Raw genomic sequence first — 21,488 nt, 5'->3', positions numbered from 1 at the left:
GGTATCTTGCCTGCCTGGTGCTCAGGTTGCAGATCTCCCTAAACTAGATGGGCTACTGGCCAAAGCAGGGGGGAATCCACTGGTCATGGTCCACACTGGAACCAATTACATAGGAAAGGGTAGGCCAGAGGTTAAAGAATTAAGTAAGAAATTAAGAGCAGAACCTCCAGAGTAGTTTTCTCTGAAAAACTACCAGTACCATGTGCCACGCCACGGAGACAGTCAGAGATTAGAAAGTTCAACATGTGGTTGAAATCCTGGTATAGGGAAGAGGGCTTTAGATTTAAATGGGGCATTGGTCGTTCTTATGGGATAGATGGGACCTTTACAAAAAGGACGGTCTACATCTAAACAAAAGGGGGGCTTAATGCATTGGGAGAGCGTATGTGCAGAGGAATTGAGGATCTTATAAACTAGGAACCAGGGGGGCAGGGAGCTCTGACAGTGGGAGATGTTCTACTAAGGAAAGAATACAAAGGGAAACTGCTGGTAGGAATGTCCTGAAAACTCTGTACCTCAATGTCAGGAGTATAAGGAACAAGATGTTAGACCTAGAAGCCACAGTGCTGGCGTGTGACTATGATGTTGTACGAGTGACAGAAACATGTCTTACAGAAAATGATGGTGATGAATACAAGTTGAAAGGATATACACAGCTTAGGAGAAACAGGCATAAGCAAAGAGGTGGTGGGGTAGCATTATATATCAGAAATTACACTGAGGCAGAAGAACTCAAATTAGATTCTAACAAAACTGCTTTTTTGTGGGTTAAACTGTTGAACAAAAGATCTGGAGGATTAGTGGTAGGAGTGTGTTACAGACCACCCAACTCAGATATTCAGAAAGATGTTACATTGTACAATGTAATCAGGATGTGGCTGTTATAATGGGGGATTTCAATTTCCCAAACATAGACTGGGAAAGCCCAGTTGTGACTACAGAAGCAGAAATAGAAATGGTTGAGATGTCAAATGACTGCTTTCTAAATCAATTTGTCAGGGAACCAACCAGAGTAAGCGCATGTATTATTTGATATTTTCAAATTACCAAGATCGAGTCAGAAAGACATTAGTTAGAGAACCAATGGCAAACTGCAATCACAATATGGTTAGCTTTGAGGAATACTTTCAAAAAACAAGGACCAAGTCTAAAACAATGGTCTACAATTTTAGAAAAGCAAACCTTGAAGGTATGAGGCAACACTGGATACAGATTCAGTCAAAAATGGATGGTTATATTTCAAAAATATACTATTAGCGGCTCAGAAGAAATGTGTACCATTGAGGACCAACTGGCCAAAATGGTTTAATAAAAAAATGCAAAAAAAAAAAAAATCAAAATGTTGTATAGTGCATACAAAAGAGTTAGAGACTAAAAAAAATCCATCGAATATACAAAACTGCAAAGATGTTAAGAGAGGGGATGGCAAAGAGGTAAACAGAAAGAAACATAGCTCTTGGAGCTAAAACTAATGCAAAGAGCTTTTTCTATATTTCAACAGAAAGATGTCAATAAGGGAAGAAGAAGTGAAACAGCTAAAAGCTAAAAAGTATCTTAGAAAATGAAAAATATGTGGCAAATGTTCTACATTAGTATTTTACAAAGGTTTATACAACAGAAAAAAAAAAACTGATAACATGTCACAAGTTAACAAATCAGTCCAGTCAAATCCTAAGAAAGATCAGGATAAATGAGGAGGAGGTACTAAAGGGACTAGCAGAATTAAAAACAAACAAATCACCTGGGCCAGATGGTATATTTCCAACAGTACTTAAAGAAATTAGGGAAATTTATAGGACATGTGCCAACTGATTGGAAAATTGCAAATTTCATGCCTATCCACAAGAAAGGGGGCAAAACTGATCCAGGAAATGTCAGACCAATCAGTCTCACCTGCATTACTTGGGAGAAAAATAAAAAATAAAAAAAAATGATTAGACAGAAAATACAGGAGCATCTTTATGAAAACCATATTCTTGGAGATAGTCAACATGGGTTTAGACTAGGCAGATCATGTCTTAATAATTTGAGTTTTTTAACATGCAACTGCAGCTGTAGATCATGTGAAAGCATATGATATGATATCCTCAGATTTTCAGAAAGCTTTTGATAAGGTTCCACACCAAAGACTGATCCTAAAATTGGAAGCCGTAGGCATTCAAGGTAATATAAATAGATGGATTATGAATTGGTTGATGTATAGGAAATAGAGGGTGTTGATAAGAGGAGTTGCTTCTAACTGGGATATTTAGCAAACTTGTCAAATTTGCAGATTATACTAAAATAGGTGGCTCAGCAGATACAATCTCTGCAGCTCAGGTTATTCAAAGCAACTTAGATAATATTCAGTTGTGGGCTGACACCTGGCAGATGAAATTCAATGTGGACAAGTGCAAGGTATTACATGCAAGTCATAAACATGTCCACTATAATTACACCATGAGAGAAAAAGAACTAGAAGTAATGCATGAGAAAGATCTAGGAGTCTATGTGGACTCATCTCTTTCCCCACCCAAACAATGTAGGGAAGCAATAAAAAAGGCAAACAGAATGTTAGGGTATATTGTCAAAAGTGTAGAATTTAGAACAAGGGAAGTAATGTTCAGACTGTACAATGCACTAGTTAGAGCTCATCTGGAATACAGTGTTCAGTTCTGGGCTCCACACTTCAAGAAAGATATTGCTGCTCTAGAGGCAGTTCAGAGGAGAGCAACCAGACTTATTTCAGGTTTGAAGGGAATGTCCTACTGAGAGACTGAGGGAACTGAACCTTTTCACCCTGGAACAGAGGAGACTACGTGGGGACTTGATTCAAGTCTTCAAAACTTGAAAGGCATCAACCACATCAAACCAGAGGAGCTTTTCCAGATCTGCAGGGAAATTGGGCTTAAAGGCACAGGAAACAGGATACACTTCTTCACGCAGAGAGTTGTTACAATCTGGAACAAACTCCCCAGCGCTGCCAATTTGGGAACATTAAAATTAAAAAAATGTTTTCAACCAAAGAGAAAAGCTTGATCTTGAAAATATTTATACAGATGAGGCAAGTGAGGCAAAATCTGTGTGGTTTTCAAGAGGAGCAAAATAAGAAGCTGTTGGAAAAAACATAATTATAAAAAAAAACTAAAACAAAAAAACAAACTAACATTTACTTAAATTAATTTCAATGGGAACCTATGTATGCATTTATTAACATAAAATGTATTTTGTATTCACTTTCCACAATTAAAAAAAAAAAAAAAAAGAATAAATTGGCAGGGTATTTGTTTTCAAATCTTGATACATGTAATCATGCACCAGTCATTTTGCATATTTGGATAGCCTCTGAAACTACTTATTCATAGATCAAAAGGCATATTTTATTAGATTGATAAAATTTGAAAATTAACCTCCAGAATCCACATTTGTGGAAAACAATCAAATGTTATTCAATCATTTGGGGATCCTGGCATGTAAGCAAAGATACTTAATATCATGTGGATAGATTAATAACAGGCATCTCAAACTTAATTCCTTGGGAGAGAGATTGGGTCTTTTGTTTTGTTCCAGCTACTAAATTAGTCCTTTTAGCAAATTATCTGGGTGAATAAATAACTTTTCTACATGCTGCAGATGATGTTACAGGTAGTGAACATTGAATCAAAATTAATCTTTTAAACCACCAATTTTAAAAGACATAAAACAAATGTTATACACGTCTTTTTTTGTTCTAACCTTCTACTGAATTCATATACACTCACCTAAAGGATTATTAGGAACACCATACTAATACTGTGTTTGACCCCCTTTCGCCTTCAGAACTGCCTTAATTCTACGTGGCATTGATTCAACAAGGTGCTGAAAGCATTCTTTAGAAATGTTGGCCCATATTGATAGGATAGCATCTTGCAGTTGATGGAGATTTGTGGGATGCACATCCAGGGCACGAAACTCCCGTTCCACCACATCCCAAAGATGCTCTATTGGGATCTGGTGACTGTGGGGGCCAGTTTAGTACAGTGAACTCATTGTCATGTTCAAGAAACCAATTTGAAATGATTCGACCTTTGTGACATGGTGCATTATCCTGCTGGAAGTAGCCATCAGAGGATGGGTACATGGTGGTCATAAAGGGATGGACATGGTCAGAAACAATGCTCAGGTAGGCCGTGGCATTTAAACGATGCCCAATTGGCACTAAGGGGCCTAAAGTGTGCCAAGAAAACATCCCCCACACCATTACACCACCACCACCAGCCTGCACAGTGGTAACAAGGCATGATGGATCCATGTTCTCATTCTGTTTACGCCAAATTCTGACTCTACCATCTGAATGTCTCAACAGAAATCGAGACTCATCAGACCAGGCAACATTTTTCCAGTCTTCAACTGTCCAATTTTGGTGAGCTTGTGCAAATTGTAGTCTCTTTTTCCTATTTGTAGTGGAGATGAGTGGTACCCGGTGGGGTCTTCTGCTGTTGTAGCCCATCCGCCTCAAGGTTGTATGTGTTGTGGCTTCACAAATGCTTTGCTGCATACCTCGGTTGTAACGAGTGGTTATTTCAGTCAAAGTTGCTCTTCTATCAGCTTGAATCAGTCGGCCCATTCTCCTCTGACCTCTAGCATCAACAAGGCATTTTCGCCCACAGGACTGCCGCATACTGGATGTTTTTCCCTTTTCACACCATTCTTTGTAAACCCTAGAAATGGTTGTGCGTGAAAATCCCAGTAACTGAGCAGATTGTGAAATACTCAGACCGCCCCGTCTGGCACCAACAACCATGCCACGCTCAAAATTGCTTAAATCACCTTTCTTTCCCATTCAGACATTCAGTTTGGAGTTCAGGAGATTGTCTTGACCAGGACCACACCCCTAAATGCATTGAAGCAACTGCCATGTGATTGGTTGGTTAGATTATTGCATTAATGAGAAATTGAACAGGTGTTCCTAATAATCCTTTAGGTGAGTGTATATCCAGAAGACACTGGCCCTCCAGGAAGCAAGTTTAGGATGGCTGGGTTAGATAATCAATAATTTGATTAAAGTGATTAGAGAGGATCTCTACTGGGATTGCCCACAGGACAGGTACCTTCTTGATGTCCGAGATGCAGCGCAGTCCCCAGCCTCGGGCCAGCGTCCTGAAGATCTCCACCTGGGCATACTGCCTTTTGGTGAAGCATTGGTTCTGGCATTTGTCGCCAGCGGGGCACACCTGGGGGTGGCACTCGTACATCAGCATGCGGTTGATGCACTCCGAGTCCAGGCCACAGGGGTTCTCATCTGACGCCTTGCAGTTACAGCGTGGAATGTCCGACAGGTCAGCTGTGATGATCTGCACCTTCCCCACTGGCCTGTTCACCTGCAGGCATGGACACACGCAGACACCACACACAGAGAGCTCATCAGCACTTATTGCACACTACAGTGCCAGTCTTTACAGAAGTAAGTAGCACAATCTCAAACACACTCATCACTGTCCTACTTTAATTTTTGTATAGGCAATAGTGGCAAGTTGAATGGACTTCGAACTAGTTTTCTCAAAAAAATACGTACATGATAGACTACTACTTTAGTCAAAACAAGTTTTTTTTATATACACTACCGGTCAAAAGTTTTAGAACACCCCCATTTTTCAATTTTTTATTGAAATTTAAGCAGTTCAAGTCCAGTGAATCACTTGAAATGATACAAAGGTAAGCGGTAAACTGCTTAAAAAGGTTAAAAGAAAAAAAGTTTAGCTTACCAAAACTATTTTGGATTTCTTTGCAAATAGGCTTGTTTTTTCAGAACAACCTAATGATTAATCCAGTATATATTATTTGATGTTCTATTAAACACAGAGAAGTTCAGATCCAATTATTTAAAATCGTTGTACACTGAGTTTTCCATCTTGACTTTCTGAGTGCTCTATGGGTGTGTGTTGCTTCTACCAAAACGTGGATGGTCTTGTTATGATCAGTTCCAGAATATGTCATAATTGTCAATATTTTCTGAGATTTTGGATTCCTACTCAGACCAAATATCCCCTTGTGGGGAGGGGGGTATAAAAAGCAAATGTTTCAAATCGTTAGAAAGCTGAGAGTCTCAGTGGATACCTTGGCAAACAACAGTGAAGAGTACACATGGGATGAAAGAGATGCAGACAGATCTGGTGTACCAGAGGGGTTTGTCAGCTTAAGGGGTTACATTTTGTTAAACAAAACTATTCCATGATTTATTTACATCCAATTGTTTATTTGTTCTATGCTTTTCAAAGTACATTGAAACATTAAACTGCGTAGATTTTAATTAAAACTGGAAAAAGTGAGGTGTTCTAAAACCTTTGACCAGTAGTGTACATTCAATTCATATAATTTAAAAATTAGGCATTTAGTAATATGTGCTTTATGCAATAGCAATATATAAGGAAAAATAATTATATATATATATATATATATATATATATATATATATATATATATATATGCTGAAGGAAAGCAAATTAAAATATGGGAATGCATTTCTGTGAGGAATTTGGAAAAAAAATACAACTAGAATAAGCATTTATATAAAACAAATTAAAGAAATCTCTAACTGGGGATACAATCAGCTTAAAAGATCTTTACCTCCTTAAAGAGTACAATCTGCCAAATGCAACAAAGTCCAGTACAATACATAAAAATAAATAAGGGATCTTTAAAGGAATAAAACTGCATTTATGACCTGAACAATAACACTGCTGCGTAAAGGAGCAGAGCATACCTTTATGTGTCTGTAAGGGGGGGGTTTCTTGTCATTTCTCCTGTCTTCCTGTAGCTGCCTTATCTCCTTCTCTGCCTGTAGCTCCTGGAACCTCTTGGCAGCCTCCTGCAAAGCTAGAGGGAGACAAAGAAAGAATGTCACACCTGCAACAAAGGCTTACTGGAATCCAAATGCCCTGTTTCCACTGGCGGTCCGGCGTGTCCAACGCGTCCGGCCCCGGACACTTAAACAGGCGTTTCCACTGGCTCAAGTGTCAGGACGCGTCTGGACATGTTCAGGTTTTGTAGACGGTTAACTATCTGCTGCCAGACGTGCTTGACTTGTACACAGACAGGGAAGAGATCAGCTACATTATGATGGAAGATATAATCTCAAGTGCCGTATGTGATCACAAAGAAACTACAGTTTTATTAGCAACATGGAGTGAAAACCATGTACAGAAACAATTACTGGTTACAGTTAATATGCATTAAAAACTTGCCGAACACGGATTTCACAGGACCATGGTGCAGTGCCGTGACTAGTTAAAAATAAACTCAAGGATAATAATAGGATTGGTAGCAGCCGATATTATTAATATTTTATGAACAACTGGACGGTGTTTCAGGCTGTCGTTTTCTGAATGGTTTGCAAGTCTGTTGTACAGTCCCACAGAGACAATCAGTATGAAGGGGAACACGATTTAGTTAACTTGTGCCCAATTACAAGTTAAATTAATTAATAAATAAATACAGCAGATCTGGGTTTCCCTCTAAAACATTAAGGACTGGTTTAATAAATGCATCCATAAATCCATAAACACCATGACTGAAACGTGCACACTTACAAAATTATAAAATTATAACCTGCTATATTGTAGCTGCTGTTACTATATTGTTAATCGTGAAATGTGCGTATTTTGATTCAACTGTAACTTGTCCTGGTTAAGGACGTCTGATAAGTAAATTAAAAATAATACGGCAAAAAGTGTTGTTTGCAGTTACAAATCTGTAGTAAGAGTAATAAGTTAAGGGAGTCAAGTTGTGCCATTTAAAATACATATCTACTAGCACATATCTTGATGATGATTACAACAATAACAATAATAAATAGCAAACATTTTATTGTTGCACATGGAAACGCTTTCTTACGGTAACATAATGCTTGTCTGAATATAATGTTGTCTATACACGTTTAGCTCTTACTAATATCTCTTAAAAAAAATGGTATTTATTACACTCTTTCCATTCATGTAAAGTATAAAGAATAAAATAGTCACAAAAGTCCTTTCCACATCAGGCTCTATCGTGCGTAGTGTTTTTTGTCTTTGTTTTAAAAACGAAACACAATCCAAACCCACAATCTCTCTGCACCTCCCACAACAGGGGACGGACTTGCTACAATGGCCTGGTTTTCAAAAAGCTCTGGGACGCGTCCAGCACGGCACGGCACGGCATGGCACAGCACAGACGCTTAAGCCAGTGGAACCGAGGCAATAGTCCCATTCGTTGCACAGGGTGCTTGCCCTTTTCTCATAGACAAATTCAAGACTTTTTCCAGACTCCTTCCAAATTGCTTTATAAGATTTCAAGGCAGCCACTTTTTGAGTTAAGGAAGTGCATGTTTATAGAGTATTTTCACAAATATTTAGCAAATTTTGATCAATAAATCTAATGAATAAAAAACTACTTAAGACATTACCCCTTGAACTTTTTGCTGTCCTCTGGCAGTGTACTGTATTTTCATAAGACTGCAAATAAATATTTGTATTTATCATAGTTAAATGATTTTTAGGTTGACCCAAACTATGATTCCATGGTTCCATGATTCAATTCACAATGCCCAGAAAAATGGAAAGGAACAGATCCCTCGATGCAGCTTAGTTTCCATTTGCTACTTTTTGAAGACAGGGGCTCCCCTGGAAAACTTTTGAAAGCTTAATAGACTCATAATTGTAATGAATTTGGACTGTGATAAACTTTGCTGTACTTAACTAGGAGAAATGTAGTAGTTCAAGTATAATAAAGTATAGTTAAAACATACCCATGATTAAGTGCAAGGGCTTACATAGTCTTACATTTGCAGTCTCATTGATGTATCTTTAGGGAATCTATAGTGTCTTTATCTTTGATAGTTTGTTTTTTCTGGTGTAGGATACAATAGTTCCTGGCCATACAAAAGTTCCCAGCACCCTTTCCGTTCCATCTCTACCGGAAAGGTAGAGCTTGCATATTTTTAATGACCAAAACTCATTTGCGCAAACTTCATTTCCCAGTGGCAACTGCGTATTGACCTTGAAACTCCGGGAATACTTCAGATTAATGGAAGGAAACTGCACTAAAGTTTTAAAGTAGAATAATTATTTCCCAGCATCAGTGGATGCTGATTATTAAATATAATATGATACGATCAGTATTTGTAAAACAAATTCACATTTCTGTTAGATTATTTATTTAATGCGTTTGTTATTATACTCTAATTTAAAAGTTATACGTGATGTGTATATGATATGTAAATGAGTGATATTTATTGAGGTTTTGTTAATGCAAATATGAATGTACACATACAATGTGACCTTTAATATTTATCAAATTAGAGAATCTGCCCATACTTTCCACATGCTGTAGCCATAATAATGAATTATACATTTACAAGGAACAAGGAGACTGCATGGAGATGTAGTATACACTGACAAAGCTTTGCAGAGAGTGAGAGTCAGGGAGGGGTTTATAACGGCCAGTGGGAGAAGCAGATGATGGACAGCAGTTGTGCGGTGAGTGATCAGAGTGCTTGTTGTGATGATCCAATGAGTGACTGATTGAAGCTGGGAGAGGAGACCGGTATGGAGAGGGTAATGGCGACCTCAGTTGGGGACATCTGGAGGTGCATTATACAGTGGTTGTCACACTAATGGTGTGAATAGATTTAATTAAAAACTAAATAAATCTTCTTGATTTAAATGTATCACTATAAAATGTTAATTTAATAGATTAAAGGTTGTTTTACATTGGGCCACAATTCTATAAATTCTGATGCTGTATTGTATATTTATGTGTATTATGCAACATAATCCTTGGTTGGTGTTTTTTTTTTTTTTAACACTAAAAGCGTCGACATTTCAAACTACCTACAAGCGCCAAAGCCGGTCATTGCAACCGATAGCTCTTTAACAGCTGCAATATGACAATCAAAGGCAAACAATCGTATAAACCTCAGAAGTTTTATTCATGAACATCAAATCCAACAATTACGTAGCACAAATGTAGTATTTAAAATAAAATATGATCATAAAACATATTATTGCTATAAATAACACACTTTTTCTAAACGCGCACACTGCAGTCAAAACATTATTATTATTTCTATTTCTTGGCAAATGCCCTTACCCAGGGCGACTTACAACATAAGTGCATGAATAACATGAATAACTATATAGCCTACAATAAGCAAAAAGCTCAAAAACAGCATACAATAAGAGAATGAAACAAGTGTAAACGTAAATATTGGAATAATGCTCAAAAGCAATATTTTATAGTTCAAAAATAACTATTGCATTCATCAAAACATAATTGTACACTAAAGTAAACAGTTTCAACATTGTGTAAATTTTGTTTTCAACATACACTGCTTTTATTCACTGTAGTTTTGTATTTCAATAAACTATTTACTATATATTTAGCCTGCATACCTGACAGCTCGGGACAGTCCACACAGGACACGTTTCTGCACTTTCCCTGCATGAGCTTGTACCTCACACTGCATTTTGACAGCTTTTGCTCCACGAATATATAGCTTTGCAATAAATGCTCCTCCACTGATAATGTCCGTGAATCATTATTTTGCATGCAATGTGCCTGTGCTATTGCACTCTGTTCTTTGTACAGTAGCAATCGCGTATTGATCTGTAGAGTAAACTTGACACTCGGTGCCATTTGGTCCTGGTGTTTCACTCGCAATGTTTTCACACCACTGGCACAAACCCACGAATGATCTTTCATTCCCAGTATCACTGATGCCCCTGAATCAGTCATGTTCATATATACGGCAAGTCCAAAACAAGCTCTCTTCAATCTCCATTTCCAATCCATGTTTATTTGCCGGTAATCACTGAATCCACTCAATGTGAGTACAGCTGTAAGAAAACACCTGTAATGCTGTACAATTTGTGTGTTTTTCAAACTCATGAAAGTCTGTAGACAGGTAGAGATCGCCACTTGAGCGCCAAGACTGACTATTGTAAAGGGCAGGCAGGATTATGCGTTATATTTGATTTATTATGTATTCAAATGACCGGTCAAAATAACCTGATTTTGGCTATTCTAGGTAAATGTGTTTATAACTTATTTATTTTCGAGAAATATCGAATTGGAATTGAGTTTGCAGAATTGATATGAATTTGGAATTGAGATTAATTGAATTGAAAAGGAATTTAGGAAAGTGTTTTGGATAGTGAATTGATTTGATGGAATTGATCCCAACCCTGCAAATAAGTATATGATCGAATTCTGTATTGTTGTTATACAGTTTGTAATATAATGTATTTAAATAATTAGTTCCAAACTTTAAGGTTGGTATTTTATTGAAAGTCCGCATAGCACTGCATGGAATAGCCTACAGCCCTTTACAGTATTTTGACATAATATTCTCTTTATTCATCTTAATATGAATTACTTATTCATTAAATGTGAGCCGCTGTTAATTTACTTCATTGTTTGATATGTTATTAAGGATTTCAGATTAAGAATTTCAGAAAAGTACTTTTCACACAAATGTATGAAAAGAAAATTCCCCCAGGGAAACGAACTTGTCTTCTATTTCACTGTGTAAACATTAGATAAACATATGCTATTACTATAGCAGTTTCATTCCAGTATTCCAGAGTTTCGAGGTCAATATGCAGTTGCCGCTGGGAAATGAAGTTCATTCATACTAGTTTTCATGTTAAAAAAAAATGCATGCACAGCATTGTGTAGAAACCTAAGAGACAGAACCGGAAACAGGGCTGGGAAGTTTTGTATGGCTGGATATATTCTACACCGGGTCGCACCTAACACCTGACTACACAGCAACAAGAGCCAATTTCAATTTAGATTTATACGTAACAATTTATCAAAGATAAAGGTTTACTGATTTACTTCAACACCTACAAAAAAATATATAAGTTCTCAGCTATAATTTCAATTCTGGTAGAGTTTTATATGAAAATTTAAAAACTGCAATAGTTTAATATTTAATGATATTGCATTGAATACAAAAATACTGTGATACTAGCTCAAGATGACAACAACAACATAACAGGAAGCTTTACAGGAATGCAGACTGTAGGCTATATTTAACATTAGTTGACTTTAGTATACATTATTTTGGCAATAGGATTTCCATACTTTTCCCAAACTTATAATTTATTTTCCTTACTTTGGAAACCAGTCTATTAAAATTCCATTCTTTCTCAGACAAGCACCTGTTTGCATCAGGCCTGTCTAAGGATGAGATTTATATAATTTGCTTATTTGCAAAAACACATAAATTCCCATTGCTTAGTGCTGAACAGAAATAGGATGTTCAATATTTTAATTCTATGCATTACTTCTACTGTAAATGTGATCTAAATAAATCAGCAAATACACATTGTGGCAGTGTGAGAGGCAAGGCCGGGGTCAGGGTGGATCTTTCAGTGGAGGAGACTACAAAACCTCTCTTCCAAGACTCCAAACCCCAGAAGCCAGCAGGGCTCCTGATAGCCATAGCCCCGCCCACCACTTTCTCTATAAAAGGAAGCAGGAAACTAACCAATGTGTGCATTCTTGGCTGTGGTAGCAACGTGCACAGAAGACAGAGAGAAGAGAGTGGAAGAGCAAGTGAAAGAAGGGCGAAGTGGCTTGAGACCCTTTTTCTGGACCTGGACCATTCTCCCTCTTGAACCCCGGACTGTCTGACAATCTCCCACCGGTAACGAACTTCGATTATGGACTTTGATTAGGAACCTGCCTTCCCCCTCTTATACTTCTGTCTGCCCGGTGTTCAGCTCTGCCAAACCAGGCATTTACTGTTATTATTGTTTGTTAGTTAGGGACGGTTTAAGTTTAGTTAGGGCTTGAACAGAGCTAGGTTTTGTTTAGTTTGTTTTTGACACTGTGCCTGCCATTGAGGGAAGAAATAAAATGGCGAGCCTGTTTTGTACCCTCTGCCAGCCTCCCTACTGTGTGTTTCAAGACCAGACCCCGCCTACACACAAGCCCTTTTTGTGACAGGCCCCGCAACCTGCTACATTAATTTGTCAAGTATGCCGTGCAAACCTTATCATTCTAGATCACAAAATAGAAAACTACTAAAAACAAAAAACTTTCACATCGCAGCAAATACAATTAACACAGAAGAGAAAACTAGACAACCTAATCAAATATGACACCAATCTAAGACACTGTACTATCCTGATGCTCATGGGCACTGTGAGGCAAGAGAGGCTGACTGAAAGGACAAGAGGTCATGGAGGGAGACATAAAAGACCAGAGACATGAAGGAACAGCTTGGTGAAGAGGGCAGAAGGTAGGGATTAGGATCTTGAATTCATTATGGGGAGCAAAATAAGTGTGTGGGGTATGACATATGAGGGGAACATATGATGTATCACACGTACCTCTCTTATAGATGTGGTCCACTCCCTTGCCCATCTTGTCTTTGCTGCTGGCATCTCCTTCCATATAGGGGAAGACACGGGCCTGGTAGGTCCACAGGTAGTCATTGGAGCCAAAAAAGTGCACAGGGAACTCCCCAATGTCATGACGCATTCGCAGGATGTTGGTGGGAATGTTTTTGGGGTGACTCACCTCCGCGGGCCACCACCTACGGGGGGGAGCAGGACAGTTAGACCACAGAGGGAAGTTGAACAAAACTGACTCCAGAACAAAGTTAAATACTAAAGGGCCAGGCTCCTGCAGGCTTACACAGGTCACACTGAATCATCTGTACCTTAAGAACCAAAAAATAATGTTCAACTGTCCTAATAAAAGGTCAACAACACTGCACAATAGCAATTAAAAAAATTATATTTACTCACTAGTATTAAGATTATTATTAGTTTGTGAGGTGGTACGGGGACAATGAGGTTAGCATTAATGCCATACAGCTTCTGGGACCTGGATTCAATTCTGGCCTTGGGTGTGGATTTTGAATTTCATCCCCATGACCAGAGTTTTCACCAGGGCCTGTTTTTTTTTTCCTACATCCAAAAGCCATGCTGCTTAATTAATTAGTTAATTGGTTACTCTAAATTGCCCTGTAGTCATATAGGTGTAGGGTGTGTGCTGCTCTGTGACAGACACAGGCGTTGACAACACCCCAATAAAGCTGCCCCCTCTTTTCTCTCTCCCTTAAGAGAGCACAATGGAGACAACATGTATTTGTTTACTTTTGTTGATAAATATTGTGTTCCTGAAGTACTGCTCAATTGACCTTTAAGCTAATAAGTATTATAATACAATAGTTAAGAAATAGGAAGGCGATACATTTGTAAGAGAGGTGCCCCCATGCTCTAGACAGAACTGATGCTGAACAAAAGAAAACTGTACAATGTGTTATTTCCCCCTCAACTTTAATCCCTGCCTCTTTGAAACCACTATATACCCAGACTGACCTCTGCAGCACCATCACATTGCACTGGCCTAAGAAAGATGAACTCAACCCAAGCACTCCCCAACATGTAGACTGTCAAGCAACCATTTCTTATTGCACTGGTGAGCAATCCAGTTCACCAAAGACATCACAAACCAATGCCAAATGATTCCCCAGCTAACCTCTGCTTATGCCACCCTTGCCAATCATCACCCACCCTCCCTTCCTTGGGACATCTGGATAGACCATAAATGGCATGGCACATATTGCAATTCAGGGGTGTGCAATTCCTAACACCCGACACCTGGCACAACAAGATTTGCGTCATGGACAAAAAGTTTTACCTGTGGGACAAGTAAGGTTATATCCCATTTCCCCCACATTCATTGATTTGCTGACCTGTATCTGCCCACTTTGACCCACACCACCTCCTTGTAGTGGGGTTTCTTTCCAGCACGACAATCATTGCAGAACCAGCTGCCCTCGGGCATGTCGATGTTCAGACATTCTCGGTGGAATGCAGCAGGGCAGGACTCACAGCACAGAAGACTGCCCCCTGCAGGGAGGGAGAGAAAGTATTTTATAAGTCGACCTGGATAAGGGCATCTGCTAAGCAATAAATAATAATACAATAATAAAGTAGGCAGGGAGAGAGAAAGAAGAGCCTCAGCTGAAACGTCACAGAGAAACCCATCCAAATCCACCATTTTCTTCACACAAAATAATAATGGACTCTGATCTTCATACTACCATCTGCTGCTGGTCTACTGCCTGTAGGGGAGGCAATCATTAGGAGTTTTTGTTTTCGTCTCCTCCATACAGAATGGTTACTTTGTATTATTACATTGATCTTTTTCATTGTTTGTTTTAATGCGGGAAGTACTCTGGCTACTATGCAAAGGGTGCTATATATATATATTAAAAAAAAAAAAATCCAAATGTTAAAAAGTCAGGTTTTCATACAACACGTCTGCACCCATAGTGTTTCCCGTAGTGCTTAAAAACAATTCAGTGTCATACCACCTTGCCTATGCACATTTCTAAGGGAAACCCTGCCCATATACAGTGAGGGAAAAAAGTATTTGATCCCCTGCTGATTTTGTACGTTTGCCCACTGACAAAGAAATGATCAGTCTATAATTTTAATGGTAGGTGTATTTTAACAGTGAGAGACAGAATAACAGCAAAAAAATCCAGAAAAACGCATTTCAAAAAAGTTATAAATTGATTTGCATGTTAATGAGGGAAATAAGTATTTGATCCCCTATCAATCAGCAAGATTCCTGGCTCCCAGGTGTCTTTTATACAGGTAACGAGCTGAGATTAGGAGCACCTAATCTCAGCTCGTTACCTGTATAAAAGACACCAGTCCACAGAAGCAATCAATCAATCAGATTCCAAACTCTCCACCATGGCCAAGACCAAAGAGCTGTCCAAGGTTGTCAGGGACAAGATTGTAGACCTACACAAGGCTGGAATGAGCTACAAGACCATCACCAAGCAGCTTGGTGAGAAGGTGACAACAGTTGGTGCGATTATTCGCAAATGGAAGAAACACAAAATAACTGTCAGTCTCCCTCGGTCTGGGGCTCCATGCAAGATCTCACCTCGTGGAGTTTCAATGATCATGAGAACGGTGAGGAATCAGCCCAGAACTACACGGGAGGATCTTGTTAATGATCTCAAGGCAGCTGGGACCATAGTCACCAAGAAAACAATTGGTAACACAGTACGCCGTGAAGGACTGAAATCCTGCAGTGCCCGCAAGGCCCCCCTGCTCAAGAAAGCACATGTACAGGCCCGTCTGAAGTTTGCCAATGAACATCTGAATGATTCAGAGGAGAACTGGGTGAAAGTGTTGTGGTCAGATGACCAAAATCGAGCTCTTTGGCATCAACTCAACTCGCCGTGTTTGGAGGAGGAGGAATGACCCCAAGAACACCATCCCCACCGTCAAACATGGAGGTGGAAACATTATGCTTTGGGGGTGTTTTTCTGCTAAGGGGACAGGACAACTGCACCGCATCAAAGGGACGATGGACGGGGCCACGTACTGTCAAATCTTGGGTGAGAACCTCCTTCCCTCAGCCAGGGCATTGAAAATGGGTCGTGGATGGGTATTCCAGCATGACAATGACCCAAAACACACAGCCAAGGCAACAAAGGAGTGGCTCAAGAAGAAGCACATTAAGGTCCTGGAGTGGCCTAGCCAGTCTCCAGACCTTAATCCCATAGAAAATCTGTGGAGGGAGCTGAAGGTTAAAGTTGCCAAACGTCAGCCTTGAAACCTTAATGACTTGGAGAGGATCTGCGAAGAGGAATGGGACAAAATCCCTCCTGAGATGTGTGCAAACCTGGTGGCCAACTACAAGAAACGTCTGACCTCTGTGATTGCCAACAAGGGTTTTGCCACCAAGTACTAAGTCGAAGGGGTCAAATACTTATTTCCCTCATTAACATGCAAATCAATTTATAACTTTTTTGAAATGCATTTTTCTGGATTTTTTTGTTGTTATTCTGTCTCTCACTGTTAAAATACACCTACCATTAAAATTATAGACTGATCATTTCTTTGTCAGTGGGCAAACGTACAAAATCAGCAGGGGATCAAATACTTTTTTCCCCCACTGTAAATATATTTTCATAATTATCTCTATGCCAAGAATATTCACTTTAGTAATACAGGCTATACTCTCTGTATGTGTAAGGCTAGTTAATCATAGTGGCAATTTCAACAGGCAGATCCCACTTTTCCCTTTAATTTACTGAAAATTCAAACAGACAGGCAATCAGAGAATAGCATTGTTTCAAGTGAAAGGTGTGAATATTATTGAGCTGCCAAAAACTGAAAATGCTTTGAGTAAAGGGGAAATGAGCTCACCTTCAGAGCACACAAAGCACCAGCTCACGTTGACATGCTCATGGTTGCGACAGCCCTTGCGGGGAGAGAAGTGGTTGGGACACAAGAAACTGTTGTTGGCCAAGATAACACTCCCAGCAGCCATGCAGAAGTCATTGGCATGATAGGCCACAGGGCAGCGCACACAGCGGGTCAGCCGGCCTAAGGAACCACAGGGAGGGCGGGAGGGGAAGAGAGAGGGTTGAGAAACACGTGGAAACTTTGGTGAACTAGTACAATCCAGTTTGCCACTATTACAATATAACAGCACAAACAACAGGGTGTCACCTCAAAATACACAAATACATAAAATCTACCCAGACAGCGAAGTTGCGCACTATAGTCAGAGAACAAAGTTGGTTCCAATGGTATGATTTTGCACTAGCAATATCACACTATTACAACTGTACGACCAGAATTCATACACGAGTTACTGTGGCTGTTCAGGTGCCGGCAATTTCAGAATATTAGCACTTCCCGCTTGAGTTTGAGGCTGATTCCACTACAGTAACCTCCAATGCTGAACTGGATGTAAAAAGGGGAGAATAAGTGGAGATTACCAATTACAATACTATTAATAAACACTTAATTATGCTCCCGATTATTTAAATAAGAATATAATTTTACTGTAACTTCTCCTATGCCTGCCCCAACTCTTCAGCACATACCTGGGACTTAACTGTATCATGTCTGCACTTGTTAATTCATTTGAACAAGAAAGTACGCTGTATGTATAAATGTATTTTGTACCGATTTACTGCACTTTGTAATTCTCAGTTTCTTGTGAAGACTGGGTAAGAGCATCTGCTAATATTATTATTATTATTATTATTATTATTATTATTATTATTATTAATAATAATAATAATAATAATAATAATAATAATAATAATAACAATAATAATAATAATAATAATAAAAGAAACATAACCATTAAGTCAGGGCAGTAAACTAACCTTTGGAGACAGAGGGGTTGGCGGGGTTGGTAATATAGCAGGACAGGCAGACGTGCAGAGAGCAGCGGAAGCCGCGGTTCTGGGGAATGGTGGGAGCGTGTTTGGCGATGCACTCGGCGTGGTAGAACTTGCCACACACAGGAATCATGCAGCGCTTCACATCCAAGTCTGGCTTCTTGCACACGAAGCACGTGTGCATGCCTGCAATACACACGCCAAAACAAAGCTCATTTGCAGAATGAAAGAAAACAATTTTGCATAGTGCCTATAACTCTTAAATGGACTTGCTTAGCCACATTAATATGTATGCAGTGATTAAAAGAATAATTTAAAAAAATGTTTTTGCCAATATCTGATGATCACTAACACAGGATGCATTTGGAACATAATCTATGGTAAAATACAAATCTGATGGCAGATTGTCTTTGAACTTTGGAAATTATAATAAGGAAATGAATTTAAAAAATAATAAATATAAAGTTAAGCATGTAGAAGAAATGTAGAAGATAAAATAATCGTCTATTCCTTGAGAAATCTAATTTAAGCAAAAACAAATGTCTAAATGTCAGCAAAAACAAAACAATTGTATTCAGACCCCTCAAATCAATATTTGGTGGAAGCACCTATGGCAGCAATTACAGCTGCAAGTCTTTTTGGGTGAGTCTACCAACTTTGCACACTGACTTGGTGCAATTTGTGCACATTCATTCATGGCAGATTTGCTCCAGTTCTTTGAAGTTGCCTGGGATTGCTGAAAGACAGCTTTTTTTCAAGTCTTTCCACAGATTCAAATCAGGACTTTGACTGGGCCACTCAAGGACATTCAATTTCTTATTCTTCAGCCACTCCAGTGTAGCTTCTGATCATTGTCCCACTGAAAGGTGAATTTTGCCCCCATTTTAAGCCTTTATCAAACTGAAACAGGTATATGCCTGTACTTTGTTCCATCAATTTTTCCTTCAATCCTACCAAGATTCCCACTCCCTGCTGGGGAGAAGTATTCTCATAACATGATGCTGCCACCACCAGATTTTACTGTAGGGATAATGTTAACTGGGAGATGTGCCGTGTTGGGTCTGCACCAACTTGGCCTTTAGACTAAAATATTCCAAGATTATCTTGTCATTTTTGCAGGATCACTCAGAGGTTTTGTTGCGAACTCCATGTAGGGTTTGCCACCCTGCCATACAGGCTAGTTTTGTGAAGTGTTCTGGATACTGTTGACCGATACACACTACAATGCACCTTCCATTTCTTGATGATTGAGTAGACATCCCTGACTTGCTTTGAATGCTCCTCGGTTTTCATGGTTGAGACTTTGCTTGGAATTCAATACCTGACCAAGGAACCTCACAGAGAAATCACAGGGCTATTCAACTAATTGTGTGGATCGTTAACGTCATTTTGTGAAACTGAATTAATTTAGGTTTGTCACACCACAGGATTTGAATACTGTTGCAAACATGACTTTTCAATTTTTATTTCAAATTAATAATCTATTATTTTTGTTTTTGATTTGAATGTGTGGAGTAGGTTCTGTAGATTACACATTCATTCCTACTTCAAAGTGTCATGACAGTAAACTTTAAAGCAACACAATGTGAAAACTGTTCAACCCTCTAACAATTTTGCAAGACACTGTATATAGAATTATTAATGGTGCCCATTTATATGTGCTGCAGTGCAGCAAGATCAGTGAGTGGATGGCGTGTGTATAGATGAGTCGGTGAAGAGCAAGGCAGACTGACCGCTGGTGCATTCCTGGCACACGAACCTCCCCTTGGGCATCTCAGTCAGGCCGATGCACTGCAGGTGGAAGGCGCCGCAGCACTGGCCTTCACACAGCAGTAGCTCACCTGTCTTCTCACACACCTGAGGAGGGCAAAATAACTGCTGTCAAAACCTGTCTGGATTGCAGTTATATTGAGCATGGTATTCCACAACCCTCCCTCCCTCACACCCTGAGAAATTCCAAAGCCAGTGAATACTATATTAAAACACAGTATTGTTGAATATTCAATTACTATTAAATACAGCAACATTACACCTTAAGTATATGGTTTTCAGTGTGGTCTGTGTGACACCCTTATAATCAAGGAGCACTTGACTAAGGGGAAGTACAGAATAACTGAGGATGTTTAATGTAACTGGCCACAGATACATGGGAAACCAGAGACTTTCTAATGTTAATTGATCTTACCATCTTAATTATTTGCTAAAGCCAACAACTCCTCCTTAAGATACATCAATTTAGATTACAACTGCAGATTACTTATTCATACAGAATTGTAACCATCTTCCAGCAGGTTGTTTCAGATTTTAGGTTTAGGTTTTTTTTGGGTTAATCTTTTTTTTTAAATTTAAAACATTTATTTTTTTCTCCCCTATAATCATTATGCTCTCTATATTGTTGTGGGTCTGCTGTGCACTGTTCAGTAGGGTACATCATGTTGTAATCCTAACTTTATAAAACATTTATATTCATAGCGTGCTAGTGCCATCAGTGACGTGAAAAACAGCTGTACCCTGTTTTATTTGAACAAGCTGTCATATGGCAGCTATGGATTAAATTATGTCAGTGGCTGTATTTGAAGTTGCATACTACACGTACTACATACCAAGATTTCAGTAATGTTGACATGTTTGTATGTAGTACGTGTGGTATGTGTAGTGTCTCGAGCATTCTCGCGCATGTAAACAACACTTTTGGTGATGTTCCTGCTTTGACTCGAGCATATTGTCTCGAATAATGTCAAAACACAGGTAACCTCTGCCACTGTATCTGATTTTCTGGAGATCACTCGCAGTCTTTGTATTGTGCGGGGGGGAAGGGAAAGTTTGCAGTAACGTGATGATTTATTAACTGTAACTACAAGTGTCTATGTAGGGATGAGTGCTGATATTGAGAAGGAGAGAATTTCTCTTTCCTGATGAGAGTCTTTAACTTATAAACACCGACATGAGTCCAATGCATCAGTAATAAAACTATGCCAAACATAATTATTTGATGGGCTACTACTAGGTCTACTGTTCTAACATTCACAAATGTGTTTGGTGTTGGGTCATAATTGCTGAAATGACGTTGGCTACTTTTTGAATGTACATGGACCCAGAACTTCCATATTCAGGCCCACTTGGTAAAACAAATGTGTGAACATCGGAAGAAAGTTAAAAAACAAAACAAACAAAAAAAACATAAGCACCCTTGGTCTTGCCACCCCACCCCTGCCTCCCAGCTCTTGTTCACAACAAATCTTACACTGACCGACAAGCCAAGCAATTTTATGGTAGAAACCCGGCATGGACCTATGCCTAATTGAAA

The 21,488-nt window shown here is 39.0% G+C and overlaps 1 protein-coding gene across 3 annotated transcripts in view; it reads right to left on the bottom strand.

Moving 5' to 3' along the window:
* The window catches only part of nsd1b (nuclear receptor binding SET domain protein 1b), an 82,955-nt gene that overhangs the window by 25,946 nt on the left and 35,521 nt on the right, over nt 1-21,488 (bottom strand). For all 3 annotated transcript variants that reach the window (XM_066716443.1, XM_066716444.1, XM_066716442.1), the window contains 7 exons: nt 19,915-20,038; nt 18,167-18,367; nt 17,193-17,372; nt 14,711-14,867; nt 13,338-13,543; nt 6,722-6,834; nt 5,070-5,339 (listed from right to left, as the gene is read on the bottom strand). In XM_066716443.1, the coding sequence (XP_066572540.1) occupies nt 5,070-5,339; nt 6,722-6,834; nt 13,338-13,543; nt 14,711-14,867; nt 17,193-17,372; nt 18,167-18,367; nt 19,915-20,038 (1,251 nt within the window). The remainder of the gene's footprint in view (nt 1-5,069; nt 5,340-6,721; nt 6,835-13,337; nt 13,544-14,710; nt 14,868-17,192; nt 17,373-18,166; nt 18,368-19,914; nt 20,039-21,488) is intronic.

This window comes from Amia ocellicauda, chromosome 11 (genome assembly GCF_036373705.1).
Source record: "Amia ocellicauda isolate fAmiCal2 chromosome 11, fAmiCal2.hap1, whole genome shotgun sequence".
NCBI lineage: Eukaryota > Metazoa > Chordata > Actinopteri > Amiiformes > Amiidae > Amia > Amia ocellicauda.
Note: the sequence above shows the minus strand (reverse complement) of the source record. Positions and strands in the feature narration are given on the sequence as shown.